Below are 21680 nucleotides of genomic sequence, written 5' to 3' on the forward strand. Positions count from 1 at the left end.
CCAAGGACTGTATGTCAGTGGTGGCAACTGGACTGCATTAGGCAGGGATCTGAAGAACACATTCTGGTTTAGTTTCAAACCAAATGAATTCAATTTGGACACTCCAAAACTGCTCTGTGATGTGAACTAAAGCATGGTAAGTGGAAACGATGATGATGATACTTGCTTAAAAAATACAGTCCTGATCAAAATTAGAAGACTAGTGTAGCTGCACCCATTGCTCCGTGATTACATTATCTTACAGGTGTTTTCTTAAGATGGTGGAATATGATGACTTCAAAGGAAACAGCACATTTTTTAGTCTTACTACTTGGTATTGGAAGAAAGCCTAAAAGCCTGTTTTTCTACTTCTTTGGTCCCTTTCACATGCAAATAATCAAGAAAAGCTGCTTTCTGTTCCCACATCCCTATTTCTAACATGCATCAACCGGCTCCAAAACCTCACACCAACCTCTTCACAACAGGAGATAGGAAGATGATTTTCCTGCCCCAAAGAAGGGCTGTATGAACCTCTGTGTCAAAACCATTACTGGCTAAAAAGTGAGTTATCCAAGGAAAACACTAGAAAGTGTGATATCCTACAGAGAAGGCATCAAAGTTATATGCTAACCCTGCACTGTAAATATACAATCTCTATACATATTTTTCCTCCAATTCACACTGACTTATTTAAACTCAGAGCTTTGATACCTCACCTAGTCACCTGGTATAATAAAACAAGGTGTAATAGAAAATTAAACAATATATGAACAAAATGTCAGGAATTTAAGGCAGTTCTTAGCATAAATTTCAGTGTCACACCTGAAGTAGCTAAATGGTTTTTTCTCCTCTTCTTGAGGAGAAAGTAATAAATAGATGGCAGCTTAAGGAAGGCATTTTTTTTCCCAATGTAATCATGGCAGATCTTTTTTACATAGCTTATCTACTTTTGCAACCGCATTCTCTAGTGACAAACACCTTGCTTTACCATTGACTTCATATCTACGTTCAGGTAATATACCTAGCCTTATTTCCTCTAAGGGTTTTGCTACATGACTCCTTGCATTGTTCTTTGAAGATGAAAAGCACTATAGCCATATCGTACTTCTAAGACAAAGGCCCACAGCAAGAAACAACTGAGTATTACTGGAGATTAATTAATAAAGGATAGTGCAACTTATTTGAATAGTGTGCACTTTCAGATGTACAAACAGAACAGTATTTTTAGATCTTATCTTTATTCTACAGTTACTTGGCATGTAACAGCCAAAAGTAATGTATGTCCTTTCTTGATACAGTCAGAGACCTGTGGAATTTGAGGATGTTTTTTCCATTACCATTTTGATCTGCAGGTAGAGTCCACAAATATCTCAACTACAAGCTCTGTATTTGAGAAAAGTAAAACCATTAAACATGAAGCAGAAGGAACAGGTCTTTAGCTGGCTGATTGACTTTTCCTTTCTTGCAATTCTTTGCTGTGAACATGTTTCACAACTTTTATGAGTGCTAAGCTATCTAATGAGCCCTGAGTAACGATAAGAGACACCTGCAAAATCTGAGCTTTTGCCAGTCAATTACATTTCTTTCCCCATAGACCCACACGCTCCCATGCTGCTAGTAGAAGCAACAAAAAGGAAAGACGTCAGAACTTGATGTGGAGCTTGCTGCAGACCTATTGCAGTGACTGCTTGGATCTCCTGCTGAGTTTGCTTTGCTAGCACCAGACAGTTGGGGAGCACCATGGAGCAGACTGTGTGTTCCCTTGGACAGGTACCACCTCTTTACGCCTGCCTGGTAGCACTGTTGCCAGTGGGCACTACTGCAGCACAGGTAATACTGCAGTGTTTATCCCCGCCTTGCTGCAGAAGAAGGAACATTCGTCAGGCATTATCCAATGCAGATAGGAAATACCACCTGCTTTAGTCTTCTTCATAAAGCTACACCTGCAGATAATTTGGGAAGAAAGAGTAATGGGGCAGAGAGACTGGAAAAAAAAAAAAAAAAAAAAGTGAAGTACAGGAGTAAGAATGCTCTTTTAAAAAGCCAGAGAAACTTAATTTCAAATTCCAATGTCAGCTAACTACAGAGAACTGTAAAACCAATCAAAAATAGCTCTGTATGGACAGTGATTTTCTAGCATTTTTGATAAGTAGTTTCATATTTGAATAGTTCTGTTGATCTGTATTTCAACACAGATGCTGCTTTGGTAACTTTGCTGTCAGTATACTGCTCAGCAAACAGTGGTGATTCATGGTTGCTTGTTAACATTTGGGTGGAACTTGACTGATCATAAGTTTCAGTGTCAACTTCCAGTGATATGAAATCATTAAATAATCTTGAAAAGTGCTGGCTTGTAGAGAAATATGTACCTCACTTCGCAATGTTCATAGACCAAATGTTAAAGAGTAGGAGGATGTTCAAATGATCTATTATTCTTAGACAGTGGGTTGCTCCTTGCCCTGTCTCAAACCTCCTGCATTATCTTGCACAAATTAGTTTCACTTTTGCAGTTAATCTTCCAAATAAGGATAACACTGCAACTCCTTGGCTGATGAGGCAAAAGCACCAAAGAAGATAACAGTTGTCAGATAAACCTGCAAGGTAAGAGATCCATAACAGTTGTCAGATAAACCTGCAAGGTAAGAGATCCTCAGTTGAATCCAAAATGTTTGAAGTTGAACACCTAAGTATTTCAAGTTAGAAAACTTCAATGTTTATGAACCCAGCAGGTGTCATAGGGAATATAATGTAAAAAAGTGAAAATTACAACAGATATGAAATATAAGCGTTCCATCTTCTTGCAGAGGAGTGGACAAGACACATTTGCTTTGATTAAGAGTTATCAATAAAGTGAAGCAGGCCTTCAGTTTCCTGACATTGCTTAGCTATAGGTAAGTTAAAAAGCAAGGTTAAAAAGCAAACAGCAGAAGCTTGGCTGTGTAACATTGCATCCCATCCTGCCTGCTGCCACTTCAGGCACATACTTTTAACCATTACCTGTTCTTTTGTGTGAGAAAGCAATCTTTCACAAATTAAGTAATTACTCATACAGAATTACACCTCTCCCGGTTTCATGGGACCCTGAATCACGTCTGACATGTTTTTACACCAACATATTTTATGGTAACTATGAATCAGATTTCAGTGTGAAACAAAATGTGACTGATACACGGCTACTAAAGTGGCTGTAGCTGGCCACTAAGTATCACGTCAGTACAGAAGCATACTCCAGGGATACCTCTCTCAGATAATGGAACATGAGCCTTAGCTGAGAGAATTTCTCTCTTCATTCCAGTGGCCTGTAGCAACCCCAAACTATTGTGTGTCCAGCCAAAGAACTTGAAAGACCTAAGTAATACGAAGGGACACTGAAGCATACCTGTCCTTGGCACTAGGCAGGCCTCCTCACCGCAGAAGCTGGGAAATGTAATTAGCGAGGTCGTTGACACGCGTGCAGTTTCATAAAGCAACAAGTCAAAACTCAGCCATCGCCCTGTGGTTCGTTATCACAGAATGCAACAGTCCTCAGATGCCCCCGTGTGACTCCTGGGTGCACTACAACGCTGTGGCTGTGAGGACGACCTCTAAGAAATTCCTTTGGGGAAGGAAAGGTCTTGCAAGCAAATGGAGTTTGCATTAACCTGTTATAGCTCTAGTTCACTTGTGAGTTGGGAAGCACTCAGTTCTTCCAGAGTGGAGGTCTGAGAGAACACAGCTTGCTTGCCCCAGATAAAGCACACAAGTGAATCTGTAAGTTTGATGTTTTAAAGTTAGAAATACTGTTTCTGTAGATTGGTATCACACCAGTCTCTTAACCCCTCAAACATATGAAAGATTTGTTACATTTTACAAAACAGCTGGATAGAAATCCCATCTCTAAGTGTCTTGGAGTACAACTACTTAGTGAATTAGCATCCTTAAACACTATACTTATTTAAAGACAACCCGAAAAGATTCAGTGCCCTCTTGTGGTTTAAATTATGAAAGAAGAAAAATTTGTAAGAGAAACTACTGAAGTTTGAACAGTCTGAGGTGACACATAAAGCACACTTTCTATGACACTAGTGCCACAGCAGTTACCCTAGAGAAAAAAAGCCACCATCTTCCTATTGCCTTCTGTCCACAACTGCAAAAACAGAACCTAACACAAGGTTTTCTGAAAAACAAGTACCTATTACTATTAAAGAATCAGTCTGCATGAGACGTTTTTGACTTTAAACATCATCCTAATCTCTCAAAGCCAAAACTAACCCACCCCCACCCCCCCACCCCCCCTAGAGAAAACTACAAAGTAAATGCTTTAAAAAGAGCATTTAAAAGCAGTAAAATCTGACTGGTGCTACTTTCAGGTTCTTCGAAGGTGCAAACACATTCTGAAGCACATAAACTCCTCCAGCCATAGAAATAAACATGGCAAGCAAACTCTGGAAATTATTGGTGCCAAGTTTCTTGGTTACTGTATTTACCCGAGGCTCACATCAGCCCAAAGATATTGAGGACACAGCCAGAGGAGCTTATAAAACAGGATATGAAACAATAATCAGTAGTTAAGTAATATAATCTTAGCTATTTAATTGTTGCTTACTTTAAAAGACAGAAAGGGGAGTGGGAGGGACAGTGTAAAATTATGAGAAGTGGTGTAGGGAAATACATACAGAGGAAAACTGTATTGGGTGCAAGACACTGGAACATGTTGCCCTGAGAAGCTGTGGCTGCCCCCTCCCTGGAAGGGCTCAAGGCCAGGTTGGACGGGGCTTTGAGCAACCTGGGCTAGTGCAAGGTGTCCCTGCCCATGGCAGGGGGATTGGAACTAGATGATCTTTACAGTCTCTTTCAACCCAAAACCACTCCATGATTCTGTGATAAAAGAGGGATAGAAACACAAGAGAAAGAAAATAAAGTAATAGTGTGGAGCACTTTTCTCAGTGACTAAGTATCTTCATAAGCTAAGCAAGTTCATAAAAACTATCTGTCACTACACCCTGGGAAAGGACATGCAGCTTCATGGAGCTGAGGAATGCCTCCTAAATGTACACAGAGGATTCAAGGCAAAGATGTAAAATGGAATAAGACACTTTCCACAGCACACATTCAGCAGTGGTGACTTCCCCTCACCCCCACCTCCAATTTCTTAATACCTTGGGGAGGGGTACAGGAATAAACATTAAATTTACTTTCATAGCTCTCTCCTGATCGTGTCCACAGAGATATATGACTGTAGGTGGAAAATAAAAAATAAAAGGTTACAAGTAGAAGGCTGCATTAGGTTAGGGCTGAAAAATGAAGAGGTAAAAACTGGTCCTTCCCAAAGCAGACCTACAGTTTGTGGAGAGTAAGAAGCAGTACAGACCTCCTTTACTCATGAAGGAAACTTTGACTCCAGTAAGAATCTGGTAATTCACTGTGAGTGGCAATTTTAATATTATTGAAAAGCCTTCTCATAGTAGAAGCCCTGAATTTTGTCTCCTACGTGTTTTCAAATGTACCTGCAACAGGACAAAAGAAACCTGATATCTAGAGCAAGTTTAAAGGTACACCGTATGAAGAACAGACTATGTAATGTTTGTACCTTCATTGCTAGTTTCCCCAATTCTAAAAGAAACCTGAAGATGCTTTTGTCAGATATTCTTGTAGCTCTGCTTGCCTACAATAAAATAACCTTGGCTGCCAGGTTCTGCGGTCATTTCACAAATGACAGTGTTTACAAGACATAGTAAAGTGTACATCTTTTAGAACATCCATGAATTTGTGTGTCAGCATAAAAAAAGATACAAAAAATACATGAGCTGTACTCTTATAGCAGAGTCCTCACAGACACTCATGTGTTCAAATCTCACCAGACTCAAAAGCCACATCTAAAAGAGGGACCCAGGAACCCTTCTCAAATGCAGAAAATCTTCTAGTCCTGACTACCTGCCAGAAGATGACCTACATGGACAAAAGCCCCCCTTACTCCCTGGGAATGAAGCCCTGGCTTAGGACTGGAGCAAGAAAAGGGAAGTTGTACAGAGCTCATGTATCCTATAATCAACACACTGCCAATGAGAATTAAACACACCAAGTGCATTCTCTCTAAATAATGAAATATGCATTACTGTAGTAAAAGAAAAATCAAATGAAACCTCTAACATAGAGCTTATAACCAGATCTAGGAGACAGAGTGACTTATTTAGAGCTCAGAAAACTATCTAAGGGGAAATAACAAAAATCTAAGTAAAAATTAAAAAATTTTGCTATATTTCTATCATTCAACATAAGACATTAAGTCCATTTCCTAACCATATTACCTATGTCCTTAGAATGTAAAAGCACAAGAAATAACCAAGGGGCTTTTCAGCTCAAAAATACAGGGCAGAAGGATATGCCACCTTGCTGGTCCAATGCAACCAGCTCAAACTTACCAGACAATTCTTTTCCTCGGAAAACCATTAACTCTTCGCAGTAAATCTACCTTTAAATAACAAAGTTTTCTATTGACCCCAAGTGTTACATACATTTCCTCTCTCCTTTCAGGATGTTATTTCTCTATTAACATTACATGGGACAGCAACATACGAACATGGAAGGAAGAAAAGAAGCACAAAGTAAGCTGGGGCCAACCTATCATCTTTCTTGCTTCATGGAAAGATCTTCAGGATGTGATATAAGGTAACTTGTCAGCTCATGAATGGATCATGAGCCACAACTCATCAGTTCCAGCAGCATACATGCCAATCTAATCATTCAAAGTGTGAACACATAGAACTGACCATGTACTTAAGTCTAGAAACCATCTGAAAAGGAAGCAGCAGCATCAAGGGAACTGATCACCTTTATTATGCCACAAAAAGACAAACAGAAAATAAAATACTTTAATAGGAGAAAAAATAGAAGGTACAATTCAAACATAATATACCATATTGAAACCATATACAATGCAACATGAACATGAAAACATTGTTAAACAGCAATCTTCTAGTAAAGATTGCATGTTTTGAGTACAAGCATCACCCATCATAAATACACAGGTTTTTGTGCATGTCTGAGTTTCAGTGAGAAAGATCATGACCAGCATATTTAAATAGATTATTTCATTTTTGTTAAACGCTTACCTAGTGAATGTATTGGATGCAATCTCTTCATATTAAAAGTATAAAATCTTAAACAAGGCAGCACCTGCCAATACAGATTTTAACATATGCAAATAAAGAGGATAAACATTTTGCAAGGGTTTTTTTATATTGCATTTATACACATTTGTTGCTTTAAAATGTGTATTCAAGTCACTCAACATCTAAACACAACTAAAACGCTCAGCAACTATGCATCAAGTGACAACTAATTATTGCTATAGAAAAATTTGTTCCCCAGAGTTTTAAAAGAGATATAATTTCATTTGCAATTCTCAAGATATGTTCAAGTAATAGAAATAACTAGTTCCAGTGTCCATGAGGCATTCTGAACCTGTATTGGCTGCAGGCATTTATTGCCAGATCATATAAATATTTTATTGAATCTAAAAAAGTTAACTAAACTTACATGTAACTATTAAATTCCTTAGGAAATGTATGCAGTAATAAAATCACCATGGTATGCGTTTTTATTTTAAAAAGCTAAAACTTTAGCATCAGGCTACTTTGAAATTCCTTTCTAAGGGCACTATTTCATAGTTGGCTTTTATAGTGCAAAAGGGAGAGTAAAAACTCAACCAACCTTTTCAGTTGCATCAGTGAACCACTGCAAATCAGTATATGGTCACACAAGCACTAGAGCTGACAGGTGAGTGAGAACATGCAAGAGCATGGGAGCAAACAGGAAAGTTGGAGGACAAGATCAAAGAATGTCCTGCTGTCAAAATACTGTATTAAGCCAGTAACAAAATGCCAGACATTATAAAAAGGATATAACCTTTAGACATTTCTGAAATAGCCAACTTTGTATTTTAGCCAGCTATGCCTTCAGTAATGTTTCACACTTAAAAAACAGAAGATAGAAATGTCAAGTTACAGTGTATAGTGTTTTAGTACCAACACTCAACATGTTAGAACTAAGATTCAGAATTGACTCCCATTACATTGCAGAATGAGGCACTTCAACCTTACCAGTTTAGGAATATGAACCACCCAGTATTTAAAGAAATAATTAAAAACTCTACTTGGAGAGCAAATGGGAGCCAGGGCACAAGAAGCAGATTGTACTTTGGCTGCACAACTGATATTATTACGCATAAATCCCCAACTACACTAGGAAAATTATTGGGGATGTTTTCCACCACGTATACAATACCCACTGAGAGCAATAGTTTGACAACGGGCAATGGTGACACAGGATGAAGAGTCAGTCATAAAACATATACATTCAGAACAGTGTCTGTTTAAACCTCCAAAATGTAAGCTGTGCGGCTTTCTTCCCCCTTCTCCCCACGAGTATTAAACAAAAGACCTTAAAGTTCCTTTACAAATGGATTTTCCATTTAAATTCAAAATTACATTATAGCTCTGTTTTCTCTGATTTTACGAGAGTCTTGCTGGGAATGTGGAAATCTAGAATAGAAACTCTTAAAATATGTTGGCAACTATTTTAGAGCAAGTTTTTCTCCTCAACTGTTTTCTCAAGTCTTTGGATGCAGGAGATGTCCAAGTTTTAAACAGTCCTACCAAAACAAACAAGTTCATTTCTGAGTATTAGTAGGTCTGAAGCCAATTAGTTCTCCAGTTACAGAGCCTTCTATGAACGACAGGACAGACCAAAACTTGAAGTCCAAATGCAACAACAGATGTTCTTAAAAAGCTCCAACAAAATTAAAAGCTAGCTGGGTCACAGTCATATACCGAAACAGTGTACCTTTTGCATGTCATCATTGGATTGGTCAGAAAGTATGTCATCTTCCTTAGTAGTTGGGAGTACAGGGGAAGTAAGCAAACATCCTATTTCAGTTATGCTCCAAAAGGGGAAAAAAAATAGGTTTAATTATTCCTAGGCAATGGCATCATTCTTTCTCAATGAAAGGTGAAAAATACTTGCTCTGCATTGAAGTATTTTTATTTCTTAAGTTGTTGTAATTTGCATTCACATAGTAATGGTAAAAAACAGGTCACAACATCAAATAAAACTTTGTCCTTGGACAGGAGAAAAAAAAAAAAATCATCATCTTACAAGATATCTTAGCAAATGACAGCTGGACTTGAAGAAACTCAACAGTGCAACAGAGCACTTTCTAAAGATACTTTCAAAGCTGGTTTTGGTGAATTAAAATAGCTGACATTAATAAAATAATCCCTGTAATTAACAGAGTAGTAAAAGTTATAAAAGTTAGAGAAAATCAAGACAACAGTGAGAAGTTCCAAAAAGGTCCTTAATTCCATAAGGACAGATCTCGGTATAGATGTCAAGTTTTAGTTTCAGCAAAATCATTTATGAAATGCCCTTATGAACATGGAAAAAAAGTTACACCTGAAAAGTGGTTACTGAATACCATTTTTATTAATATACACTTCAGATCACCAACAGAAGGTAATTTTCCTCTCAGATAATCAGTAAGATGAAGGGGGGGCTATCCTTTAAAAGTTCACATGACAGGATTCTTGAACTGCATTTTGGTATTGGGCTTCTTCATCAAGCTGAAGATTCTAAACAAAATGAAAACATCATCAAAATGGACAAATACTCAAAATGTACCACAGTCCTTAGTTTAATCATTCATTTCCCACATAGGAATCAGCACCTAGATGAAGACTCTCCATCTTTACATGTACTAGATGATTGTTTATGTTGCACAGTATCTTTTATTTAACCAAGTATCAAGAGATACATGAGACAGGAGAAGAATCAGATGAGTGGGACAAGACTCATTAAGCAGAAGGGTCCAGCTTATCTCCCTGGCTCAATTACATTACATACAGAATAGCCAGCTCAGGAAAGCTAACTGTGTCACACAATTCTTGTAACAGGGCTTCCAACCAGCCATAACATCCTCCATTAATAAAACCAAAATATTATCCCCAGACAACAGTAACCACATTGTGGAGAATGCATTGCTTAAAATGAGAAAAGCAAACGTATCACAGAAGATGGGTGGTTAGCCCTGCTATTTTTGAAGAGCTATCTTCCAAGTTGTTAACATGCCAGAGTAATACACCTTCTCAGTACAATTCTGGCAGCTTCCCCAAATCAGAATTCCAGGCACCAGTTTTACATCCTCAAACATGCACTCATGTTGAGGAGCCCAATCTCCTGTATCAGTCTCCTAGCTCTTCATGGCTTTGACACAGATCACTGAACACAAAGAACAAAATACATCATCTTTGCCATCTTTAACCAGTGAGGCTGCCTATGCCGCAAGTACTATGCTCGTCCCACATGAAGCTCAAGCAGTGTACCCCAAAGCCTGTCAAACTCTGTAGAAACTACGACACAAACTCTCCAGCGATCTGATCCCACAGGCAGAACTCAACTGGTTGGCTTGACCTACAATTCACCCACTGACTACATCTGTGCATGCAGTTCTGCATCTACGCCAAGGTCATTTACTCAAAGTGAGCCTGAAAAAAGGCAATCAGAACAACGATTTAGTAACACTTCTCTTTTACATGTGAGCTTCTCTCAACATACTGGAAGAGAGGCTGTAGCAGCGATACCAGCTAGACAAGCTGCACTTTGATTCCTGACACTTATGATTTAGCCATTTCTGCCATAAAAGGTCAAAAATGGTAATAAAACAGAGTAACATCTCTTATTTCCCCCAGAAGCAGCAGTAATAAACTAAGCTAAAGACTTAGGTCATCAGTTTGGAGCAGAGTTTAACTGTTGACAACACCTATTCCTGGTACTACTTCATGTTGATAACGTAAAGTTTAAGAACAGACTGGCCTATTTCTGAGCTCTGTACAGAGCAGGAACATAGCATGTCCAGTGCAAAACCCAGATTGGTATATTTTTTTTTCTATAAATAAAAATGCCAGATAAAATGTTACCATTTATTCCCCTAAACATCAAAGAAGAAAAAGCTTACCACAAATTCTCCGTAGTCAAACCGGTGTCTTAGATTTAGATGGCTAACAAGATTTCGAGTAACCGGGTTAGTATCTGCCCAAGGAAGAGATACACAAATAGGACAGATCTGAATTTGTAGGGGAAGGGGAAAGAGAGAGAATTAAAAAAAAAAAAGTTATTGGTAATACAGAATGCATTAAAGACATGTTCTACAGGAATAACTAGTCTATTACTCATCCACTACCAGAAGAGAGTAGAGATGTTCACATAAAATCATAGTTCTAAGAGTTCTTTTCTTCACTTGTGTAACATTCAAAAATTACATTGCAACTTGTCAAATTTCTTGTTTCTCTTAGGAGCGGAGGATTATCATGTCTGTCTGGCACTCCTTTTGTCAATTTCTGTTGCTTAAAATTTACAAAAGAAAGTGATTACTGTATCCTAGTTATTGTTTGAGAGAATTTTCATACACCATCAAGTGAGCCAGAAGAAAAAATAACACACTCTATACAGATGAAAAGAATAGAAAACCAAACAAGATTTTTCCCTTTGGTCCCTCTGGTTATCTTACATTACTTTTCAAGTAACTGTAGGTTTCACATTAAACAATAGTTACAAGTGGGATTCTATAGAAACATCTGAATTACTAAATGAAGCATAGTGTCAGGCTCAAAAAATGCGTTTGTTTCACATCAAGATAAATGAGACCGCTAAGAGAAATGCCTTAGAACTGACAAAAAGCTGGACAAGAAACATTGTCACATGGAAGTCACTCCAAGTTAAATGCACTGCATTAAGTATATTGCCTTTCTCAGACCACAGTGATCTTCACAGATATAGCTACTGCACATGTAAAATTGATCACAATTATAATGAAAGTAGCTTAAGAAGCATACATAAGCAACTCTACTTACTACAGGAACTATCTGATAAAGATGTCTATTATTACAGTGATCCAGCAAGCGTTGTCTGGTAAAATTGGCTTCCTGACACAGGGGGCATTTGAAGGTTGGATGTCCACTGTAAACAGAAATACACAGTATTAAACAGAAGAGACAGTTGCAAAAATAGTGTTAAAGAAAAGCTTAATTCATCTGTTACCTTGTCATTATTTTCCCTTATTTTAGTAACAAAAAAACGCACTCTCACTGATACAGTGCTGGGTCTAATGGAGTTCCAATGCTACTTCCAAACTGCAATTTTAAAAGTACATTTATTATTTGTATGCCTAAATGCATTCTTCTGAGACTTGGACTTTGGAAAATTCTTTTGTTCCAAACGTAGCTGCACCCTGTTCTTTCTTACTGATAACATCTTTTAGCACAAATCTCTCAGGAAAGTTCTGAAAAAAGCAAATTCTAATGTATAGATGCAAATGTAGAAGTAGTTGAGGGGTTTTTTAATACAACATGGTGGTGTTTGGGTTGTTTTTTTTTTTTAAAGCTAGTACAAGCTTGCCAGAAGGCTGTCTGGATCTATTTTAATAATAACTATAGAAAAATAAGCAGCCCACCTTGTTTCTCCTTGAAGTATCTGATTATTAGCCATCTCGCCATTATCAGATATTGCATCACTCCTGCTACTTTAGATGAGGAAAAAAAAAAAAAAAAAAAAAATCAATGAAAACTGAGATTATTTTACTCCACTATCAAAATTTTTTTTTAAAAGTTTAACAGTAACAGCAGGGGAAATCCATTAAATCCCATGAATTAAGGCCCATAAAGGCAAAAGACTCAATGGCACATATTTTAACTGTCACAACTTTTCCTGAGCTGTCTCAGTATTTAGTTACCATGGTGACTCTTGGTGGACTACTACACAACTTTATAGGAAAGTGGTATATAATACAACAAACAGGCAGCAAGAATGGTAATGCAGATTACAGCCAAGTAGCTCAAAAGGTATGATGAACTTCGTGAATGTAAGATGGGTAGCACTTTCTAAGTTTTTTTGATTTAGATCTATGTAAATAGGTATTTAACTGCCATGTGTTTACAGATAATTTACAACTTTCAACTACAGCAAGATAAATTTTCTGGGCACAAAAACTATTTCCTACAGCAAGAGTGACAGACAGGAACACTTTAGAAAATAAATTTGACCATATATGCACCTCCAGCTAATGCAGAAAAAAATTATCAGACATGCTGATCACGCCAACAACATGAATATTTACAGTCACAAATCTAGTCATGGTACATTTTTTTTTAATACTTCTGTATTATTATAAACACAGGTATTCTACTGTAGCATAGGCAATAAATAGTGATATAACAATATGCAGACACTTTGGTGAAACATTGTTGCAGCTAGTTCTGGTAACTCCTTAAACTTTGTCTTTCAATATACTGATGGGTTGAAAAACAGAGGAGCTCAGACTGCTAAGAACAGAAAATAGATGTCAAAAGAAAGTAAATAAAGGACAGGCTATATATAATAAAGCCCTAAGAAACTAATATGTAAAAAAAGTCTTAAAAAATAATCAAAAATCCCCAACCAAACCAAATACATCAGTTAGAAGGTATGAAAAAGAAAGTTCTTTACCTTTACTGCCTGAAAACAAACAGTAAGTGTCATGTGTATTTTATGGTGTGTAACATATCGGAGTTCCTTGTAGGTTTCATAAGAGATCAGTTCAAAACAAATTCAATCAGAAAGCAAAAGCCTGCTCAGTAATGTTTTGAAACAGGATAACCACTAAAACAGACCTAGGAAACGGGAGGGGTGAGTAAAAAGAGAAGGGAACTTCCCTGGGGCTAAATATTATGAAATATGTTACAAAGTAAGCTGCTCAAATGCTGTCAAGACAAGGAAAGCAAGCTACAAATACTGTGTACTTGTTAGGAGAGTCCCTAGAAGACATTCCAAACCATCATGCAGGAAGGTTTTCTCCTGTATGCTAAGAGTAAAGAAGAAGACCTGGAAAATCTTTCCTTTTTTGAAGTATGAAAATATGGACAATAATTATTGCAAAAAGAAGGCATGCCCTGGAAAAAAAATACTTTCCTGGGATTGGAGCGAGGGAAAAAGAAGATGCATTGTTATATATAAAACACCCTGATTACCTGTTCCCTGTTGAATCCTGGGAAATCTGTAAGTTTGGAATAATAGCAGAAACACCATATTCATCCTGATACTTCTTACACGTTTTATAATGTTGTCTCATCCATGAAAATCTAACCTGTAAATGAAATGCCAAATTATTGAAATTGTACTCAACAATCCAGGGATAAAAGGAAGAGATAATTCTGCCAACAGAAAGCAATGCATGCAGGAATTATACAGACATCACATGCAGCAGAAACCAGAACTTGTGTCTCCCTTCTCTGTATGAACACTTTTTTTCCCCAACAGAAGATCTTCCATTCTTTTCTCCATAGAGCCTCTGTCACTCTGTGAGACTGGAGAACATTCCCACTCCCCAAACTCATAACAGCCAGGCATCCGAGAGCTCTCTCAGGGGTGAAAGATCCAAGTAAACTCCATTTTACTGAAACAAAGTCACAGGAACTACGCCTCCCACATCCAGGATCAGTAACTTGATGAGCTACAACAGAGAGGGCCCATGAGGATGGAGTAAGCACCACTGGTCCTTCAGTCTTCTCTGGCCTGCTGTTGCCTTGTGCAGAGCAAAATACTTTTGCATTAGGTGTGTTCTGAGAACACGTAACATTTCTCTTTGAAAGGGAAGGAAAAAAAATAAAAAGGGTGAATGAACACCAACTTAAGGCTGTCTATCCACCTTAAATGCAAGGTAAGAAAATGAATTGCTTGGATTTCTCAGAAGACAGCTGTGCTGGACATATCCTAAATCAGAATTTAAGGTCCAACAGCACTGTCAGAAAGTGCTCACAGATCTAGAGTCTGAACAAGATCATCTCTCACATGCCTGTGCCTGAATTGCATTAAAGTTCTTCTGGGGATCCGTTTGGTTCTTCCTTCCAGTTTACCAACTTGCTACCATTTCTTTCTCCCAGCTTTTCATCCCAGTGAATCATGTAGAACAAAGCAAGCAGCTCAGCTTTCCACTAGTGCTAATCTTCACACTAGCAGAACTAAGTCCCAGGTGAAATGAAACAAACATGAAGAGTACCTGGATTTGATGCAATTTGATGTAAACAAAATGTGTGGCTGAAATCTTACATTCATTTATAACAGAGGAGAGATTACTCTATTTCAATGGGTGTCGAGATTTCACCCAATGTTCTGAAAATAATGACCCCTTTACAAAAGGAATGTAAACAGATTGATGGGGCAGGGGGAAATCATCTATGATTACTCTCAGTGTACATACAATCACCCTTTTTTTTTTTGTTTGTTTTAAATTAAATTTTACAGTACTTCTAAGCACTTTCATTTCCATAGTGAAAGTTTCCGAGGTTTTTCCATATATCTGCAACTTTCATTTTCAGTTGTCTAACTTTTCTTTTGCCAGTTTTATAACTATATCCAGTTTTCGCATTGTTTTGGAGAAAAACTGGCACTCCACTTAAAAAGTCTTCATAGATAATACAAGATCTTCCTTCAGTTTGCAGCTATTAGGCATACCTAGCAGGCACTGCATGCCCAGTATATGCATAAGTGATATAAAGCTAAGTTCAGACTGCTATAGGTTCTTCAGCTTCAAGACAAGAACAACACACAGTAAAAGTGTGTCTGGCCAACAATAAGAAAAATGTATCCAACTTTTTGTAAAGTTTTACTCTACCTGCTTCTCACAGCATCTACAGCCCCCAGAAGCTTTCTTCATACTGTTTTCAACATCTAGAGCCCTTTTGGGATATGTTCTTTCTTTTTTAGTCACGCTCCCCCGGCAGAGAGGGCAATGTGTTCCACTTTCTCTGATAGCTGTCAAGAAGCATTTCCTGCAAAACCTAAATTAAAGAGTTACCACAAACACAGGTTAGCAAAGTGAAGAGAGTTAGATACCTCGTCCTTGAAGAAAGCTGGGTGATTATTGGGGGGGGGGGGAAGATATATATCAGAGTAATAGTCTACTGAATACAAATCTTTATAAATATAAGCAAAATAATGGTGTTAACAAAGTTGTATAGAGGAATTAGGAGGACTTGGTAATGTAATTTAGGTAAAGATCTTACTATTTACCAACTAGTATTCCCGAGCTGTACACTGGATTGATCATTAATGAGGTATTAAATGGTGCAGCAGGCACGTGATATTGGAAAATCTTATCAGAGTAATTCCTGTTTATTGTCCTTAAGCGGAGCCAAAAATACCACAAAGCCCCATTTAGCACGCGTTTCCAAAGATCATCAAAGTTCATCAGCTTTTGTCGTCCTCCTCGCGTACCGAGTGCCAAAGCTACTCTGGTTTTCTAGAAAGTAGTACTTCGTAATTACATGTTCCTCTGAAAAATGCAGAATTGATGCACTGAAAGGAGAAAGCAACTAAACTACGCTCCTTGCCTGAAAACGACCAGGGAACTACGAAGTTAAAAACGCGAGCGAGGTAGGTTAGAGGTGCAAGATGTTGTCACCAGCTGCGAAACTCGGCCACCACCGACCAGACGACCAGGGGCTCGCTGCGGGAGGTGGCTTTCCTAACTGACCAGTCCTCAGCCGCTACGAAATAAAGAGGCGAGGGGAGGCCGGGGCAGCCCCCGCCACGCAAACCTTCCAGCCAGCTCCCGGCGGCGGGCGGCAACCAGCTCCGCGGGTCCGGCCGGCCTCCCGCCCCCCGGCCGGGGCTCCGTGCGCTGGGGGGGTGGGGTACGGAGAACCGCGGGAGGCGAGGTAAAGGCTTATAAAGGGGGCTGGGGTGGGGAGGGGGGCGGCAGGGAGGAATACCCACACGTGCTGGCAGTTCGCAGTCCTCACGGGCGTTTTGAACACCTCCTGGCAGACGGGGCAGTAAAAATCCTCCTCGCTGAAGCACGCCGGCGCCGCCGCGGCTCCCTCGGCCATGGCAACACGTCAGGGCCTCTCCGTGAGGATCGGGGACGAGGAACAAGCCCCGCCCTGGAGAGCTGAGCCCCGCTGCCCGGGAGCGCCGCCGGGCACAGCGCGGGGGGCGCCGGGGGAGAGCGGGGGAGAAAATGGCGGGTGGGCACCTGGCACCAGGTGGGAGGCCGGGCTGCGGCGGAGGCGGTGGGGGAGCGGGCCCGGCCTGCGCGCCGCACGGCACGGCCCGGCACGGCCCGCCCCTCGCTCCCTCCCCCCCCGGCCCAGGAAGCGTCCCCGCCCCGCGCCTCTACCTGGCGGTGCCCGGCGTGGGAACCGGGGCCCCCTCCCAGCCGCAGCTCCGGCCGGGCTCCCGCGGCACCCCCGCCCCGCCACCAGCGCTCTCCCGGGGGTGGCGGGGAAGCAGGGGCGGGACCAGGGCCTGGGTTTCCATGGCGATCGCCTCCCGCCCCGGCGGGGCTTCTATGATATGGTGGGGCGGCCTCCGCTCCGCCCTGCCCTGCCCCGGAGGCTTCCCCGCTCCGCCTACCGCCCTGCGCCGGCCCCATCGCCCCGGTGGCGGCAGACGGTCCCACCCCTCAGCCAGGCCCCGGGTTCCCGGCGCCGGCCCAGGCCCGACATCGGAAGAAAGCGTTTACGACCACCTTCTGCACAAATAAAGCAATAGTGAAACTGTTTCTGATCTGTTTTTCGTTTATTTATAGGTCGACTGATACTAGCGGTAATTTTTATGCCGTGGTTTTAGTGCCATTAGTAGTATTTGGGCCGGGATTTCTGCCTTCTGAGCAATACCGACAAAATCTTGATTCAGCATTATGACTGTGCACTTTTCTGCCGGAATAAGGAATTATTAAGAATATAGCAAAACGGTAGTTCTCTATATTCAACACATTTCTCCAGGCAGAGAACGACTTTGGACCTATCTAGCCCTGACCTCCTTTGAGCATAACTCGGCAGGTAAGCAACAAACAAAATGTTGGCAATACTTCAAAACCAAAGGGATTTGTAGAGATTATACTTTTTCAGCATATATTAATCTGTGAAGATTATATTGGCTCATAATAAAACTAAAATTCAGGATAGGCCTGGTCTTCCACCCCACATCAATGTGGGAGAGGGCTCAGGAGAAATGGGTCCTTCACCGTCATTTTCCCTGTCTCCTTGGGACTGCAGCTGGCTATATCATAGCTGTTCAGAGGAGATCACTAGGTGGGGAGATCTCTGAGACCTGTGGTTCACCTATACCTTCAGCCTCTAGCATTTTAAAAATATTTAGGCTTCAGATGTCCATCAGAGCTGCTTCTTATATCTGCCAGTGGTCATTAGCAAGAGGCAATGCCTGTGCCACCACCTGGGCTTGTGATTTGGAGGGGAGAGAGGGAACTTCAGGAAACAAAGATGAAGCTCAGGTGAGGGTCAGGGGCAAACTATCCTGTGATTCTGTGAAAGATGCTGGCTCTGTTTTCTTACTCAGGATCTACTGCAATTAATATTAGCTAAAAATGCTAGTATCTTCCTAAGCAAAAGCAGAGACAGCAGAGCAAAAGCCAATGACCGCCCTAAACACCTTATTTTAGACCACATGGAGGCAAAATTTGAATGCCTCTAAGTACCTGGGGGTCTGAAACACTGAAGGGAAGCACATCCAAAGCGGTGGGTCCAATGTAAGAGTTAAGCCACCTGAGCTGGGATATTTACTGTCCACGCTTCAGATTGGGAGAAAATCCAGTGGAAAAGGCAGAACTCCCTGAGAAAGGATCTCCCAGGAGAAGACAGGCCTGGGATCTGCGGTTTGCAGTAAGGTGTTGTAACTGCAGCTGTGCTAGCTCAGGAGGTTACTGCTACTCTGTGCTCATCACTGCTCTGTTAGAAGCTGCTAAGGATTAGCCGAACTGTTCATAGGCAAAAAAGCCTACCGTTAAAAGTGATTAACTGATTATCTTCTTCCCTGCAATGAAGTAGGAAGCCAGGCCAGTAGATCTGAGTAGGCATGACAGGTAATGAGTGGCAGTTGGTAGCAGTAACCTCTTCAACAGTACAAGTACAGCCAGAAGATGACATAGAGAACTACACCTTAAGTGGCAAATGGCCTGCAGAATCCTTCTTGTATGTTTTTGTGTTAGTTAGGACTATACCACAACTGTATCGCCAGCTTCAGGCGTGCCCTATCCATGCTGTGACGCTACATTAAAAGGAAGAATTACAGAAGCCTCAGTTCAGATGGTACGTGACCACCTTGTGTTACTCACTGGGAGAGAGGCAGCATGGCCTCCAGCCTTAGCACGTGAGATGCTGGCAGAGATGGGCTTCCAAGTCTTTTCAGCCTTCCTGTATGACTTCAGCAAAGCATGTCCTTGTGCCTCAATTTCTCAATCTGTAAAAGTGGAGCAGTTTTTAATCACCAAATAAGACTGCTGGGAAGTTTAATTAATTACTGTGGGTAAAGAAGGTTACGTCCTTTGAAGGCAGGTGTTAAACAAAAGCAAAGATTTATTACTAAAGGAACATGATAGGTCCATTTGAACTTTGTTTGGGAGACTGCAGTATTTATCGATTAGTAGTTTCTGGCAGGGGGAGAAATTGCGCAGATGACCTCAGGGAAGTAAACTACAGGAAGGTGTGTGTGAAGGCATTCATGCTCTTGCTAACGTTATTGTAAATCTTGATCCTTTAATAAAGCTGTGACCTTGGAGTTGACAACTAGTATGCCACGGAGCAATATACAGCATGGCAGCAGCCTTGTAAATCTTACGTAGTTTTTGCCATTGACGTAGACAACATGTTAAGAGAAATCAGGCAGCTGAAGTTTATGAAACAGATTTATTTTAAGGAAAGCATTTTAAATCAGACTTTTTAGATGAAATGAAACTAATGGCCCTGCCAACTTTTTATTCCTCATGATAAAAAGTGTTTGTGAAATGAAATCTCAACAGTGAAAAGTTGTAGAACTGTTCATAAAATTTTGCTGTTTGCAGGGGGCAACTGCCACTGAAGGGGTACATTTTAGATCACTTTTGCACAGCTGTTGTACAACTTTTGACAACTACTTTTTGTATGACTATTATTTTTGTTGCTTTCTTGACAATGCTACTGCAAGAACAGCACATCTCCTTGCCGATATGAAAAGAGCAGGGATTTGTTCTGTGGGAGTGATTAAAGATGGATGTGAGCAGAAGGCAAACGGGAGAAGGCTGTGTAACTGGAGGGGAATCAGAAGGTGCCACATACAAAGGTAAGGACAGCTTTTCCTCTCTCCAGGTGTATCTGTATCGCTACCAAGAAAGAACACTTGCAGCCATAGACAAAACTAAGGACACTATTGTGGTAGCTTATTTCATACATATAAAAAGTTCTGTATACATTTTTTAGATGTGCAGGTAGCCATAAATCCCGCAACTTTTTTCCCAATATTTTTGGCTACTTTGCTCTGGCATACCAGATTTTTTTTTTTTTTTTTTTGTTACTCAAATGTTACCACGAATGCCACCCCTTGGAGCAGCACTGTCCATCTTTCTGACTGAGGAGTTTTCATTCCCAAGGACAGTTCTCAAAAAGGAAGGAAAGCAACTTTCCCAAGCACATGAAACAATGAATATTTCTCTTCCCCAAAAGCCACTTTCTGATTCCAAGAAAAAACAGTAAAGACCTAAAGTCTACTGGGAACTTCCTTGTTAACATGTTAAAGCTACTTTAATCACTGTACATGTTTCTATGCATGATCATTAATTTTGATTTCTTAACAGATCCACTGCATCTTTGAAAGATACTATCTTATACTGTACATGTAAAAAACCATTTTTTTAATGTTACATAAGTAAGAATACAGGTTAGTTAGAAGATGCTGTAAATATCTGGAACAGATTTCTACTTTTTTATTATAAACATAATATTCACTACTTGCTATCCTTTCAGGATGGCTTTCACCTACCCACATTGCTAATTCTGAGCCATAACTTGCACTGTAAATAGAAACATGTGCAGTCTTATGGGGTCAGTAATACTGTCTTTGACAGTGGGTAGTATGCTTGATACTGTTTTGAGGGGGTGCGGGTCTTCCAGTTTGTTTGGTCCTTGGCAGCTGAAAAACTTGTTGTTTGTCACTGAGTTCAGGACCATTGTATATTAGGTAGAGAAACTGACAATATTTTCTTTTATTCTTACAAAAGATAAACAACATTTAAAAAAAATTAAACTGAAATTTATCTTTAAAAATAATTTAAACCAAAAATAATGCTTAAGAAAGAAAACAACACCATTTTTTGGTCCACACAGGTTACTAACACTCCGTTAATTGCAAAAGGCTTAATTTTAATGACTCTGTTCATCTACAGAATATGTTCTTCCACTCTTTTGCAGTAGTCTTTACATGCTGTTTGGATGACTCACATGCACATAGTCTAAGAACAACCCATCCAGAACTCTTTGAACAAGAACTTTTCCAACAGTGTTTATGTCCTAAAAGAAAAAAGATATACTTTCAAGATAGTAATTAATGTGTTAATAGATTTAATTTTGACCGGTTGGGTTACTAGTTAACAAAATACTGGTTTCAGTGGGTTTACATCCATGTTTAAAGTTTAGTGCCTAACTTTCTACTCTTTAGTGGTAAACACTGCGACATAAAGCAAGAGAAATCATTATGAAACTTGAAATAAATGAGAATGTCAAATGCAGAAACAAATTCAGTGATTATGCAAAACCCAGCAATGCTAATGCTATTTATTAGAGTCCAATTTGGTGATGTATGTGGTACTACTGTGTATAGAAATAGTCAAGTCTTAGCTATACTTTATGAAGCTGTATATGTGT

At 39.9% G+C, this 21680-nt stretch overlaps 1 protein-coding gene and 1 long non-coding RNA gene across 6 annotated transcripts in view; one reads left to right on the forward strand and one right to left on the reverse strand.

The window, feature by feature from the left end:
• Positions 1 to 6772: 6772 nt before the first annotated feature.
• On the reverse strand, positions 6773 to 17283 carry RNF138 (ring finger protein 138). Of its 3 annotated transcripts, none has more exons than XM_074899025.1 (7): positions 16762 to 17283; positions 15659 to 15824; positions 14016 to 14131; positions 12464 to 12529; positions 11865 to 11970; positions 10970 to 11077; positions 6773 to 9587 (listed from the first exon to the last, which is right to left on the reverse strand). In XM_074899025.1, exons 1-7 carry the CDS (start codon positions 16872 to 16874, stop codon positions 9519 to 9521), a joined length of 744 nt encoding a protein of 247 aa, XP_074755126.1. In that variant the 5' UTR covers positions 16875 to 17283; the 3' UTR covers positions 6773 to 9518. The 3 variants fall into 3 exon arrangements, with proteins under 3 accessions (XP_074755126.1, XP_074755127.1, XP_074755125.1); XM_074899026.1 differs by having other exon boundaries at positions 10970 to 11043; positions 12464 to 12532; XM_074899024.1 differs by having other exon boundaries at positions 12464 to 12532.
• LOC141957473 (uncharacterized) overlaps positions 15995 to 21680 on the forward strand; it is a 32478-nt gene continuing 26792 nt past the window's right edge. Inside the window, exons 1-3 of one of the 3 annotated variants that reach the window (XR_012633110.1) lie at positions 15995 to 16419; positions 17576 to 17828; positions 19969 to 20103. This is a non-coding gene — a long non-coding RNA (uncharacterized LOC141957473). Of the gene's footprint in view, positions 16420 to 16441; positions 16704 to 17575; positions 17829 to 19968; positions 20104 to 21680 lie in introns of those variants that run through there. The other 2 variants (XR_012633109.1, XR_012633111.1) reach the window with 2 other exon arrangements.

This window comes from Athene noctua, chromosome 2, assembly GCF_965140245.1.
Source record: "Athene noctua chromosome 2, bAthNoc1.hap1.1, whole genome shotgun sequence".
NCBI lineage: Eukaryota > Metazoa > Chordata > Aves > Strigiformes > Strigidae > Athene > Athene noctua.

Excerpts from the sequence above, each read along its gene's own strand:
- RNF138 (XM_074899024.1), bottom strand. The coding sequence starts at position 16,874 with ATGGCCGAGGGAGCCGCGGCGGCGCCGGCGTGCTTCAGCGAGGAGGAT. Across the intron at positions 15,825-16,761 it reads ACTGCGAACTGCCAGCACGT|GTTTTGCAGGAAATGCTTCT; the intron begins GTGGGTATTCCT and ends TCTTTAATTTAG. Across the intron at positions 11,971-12,463 it reads ATACTTCAAGGAGAAACAAG|TGGACATCCAACCTTCAAAT; the intron begins GTGGGCTGCTTA and ends TTCTGTTTACAG.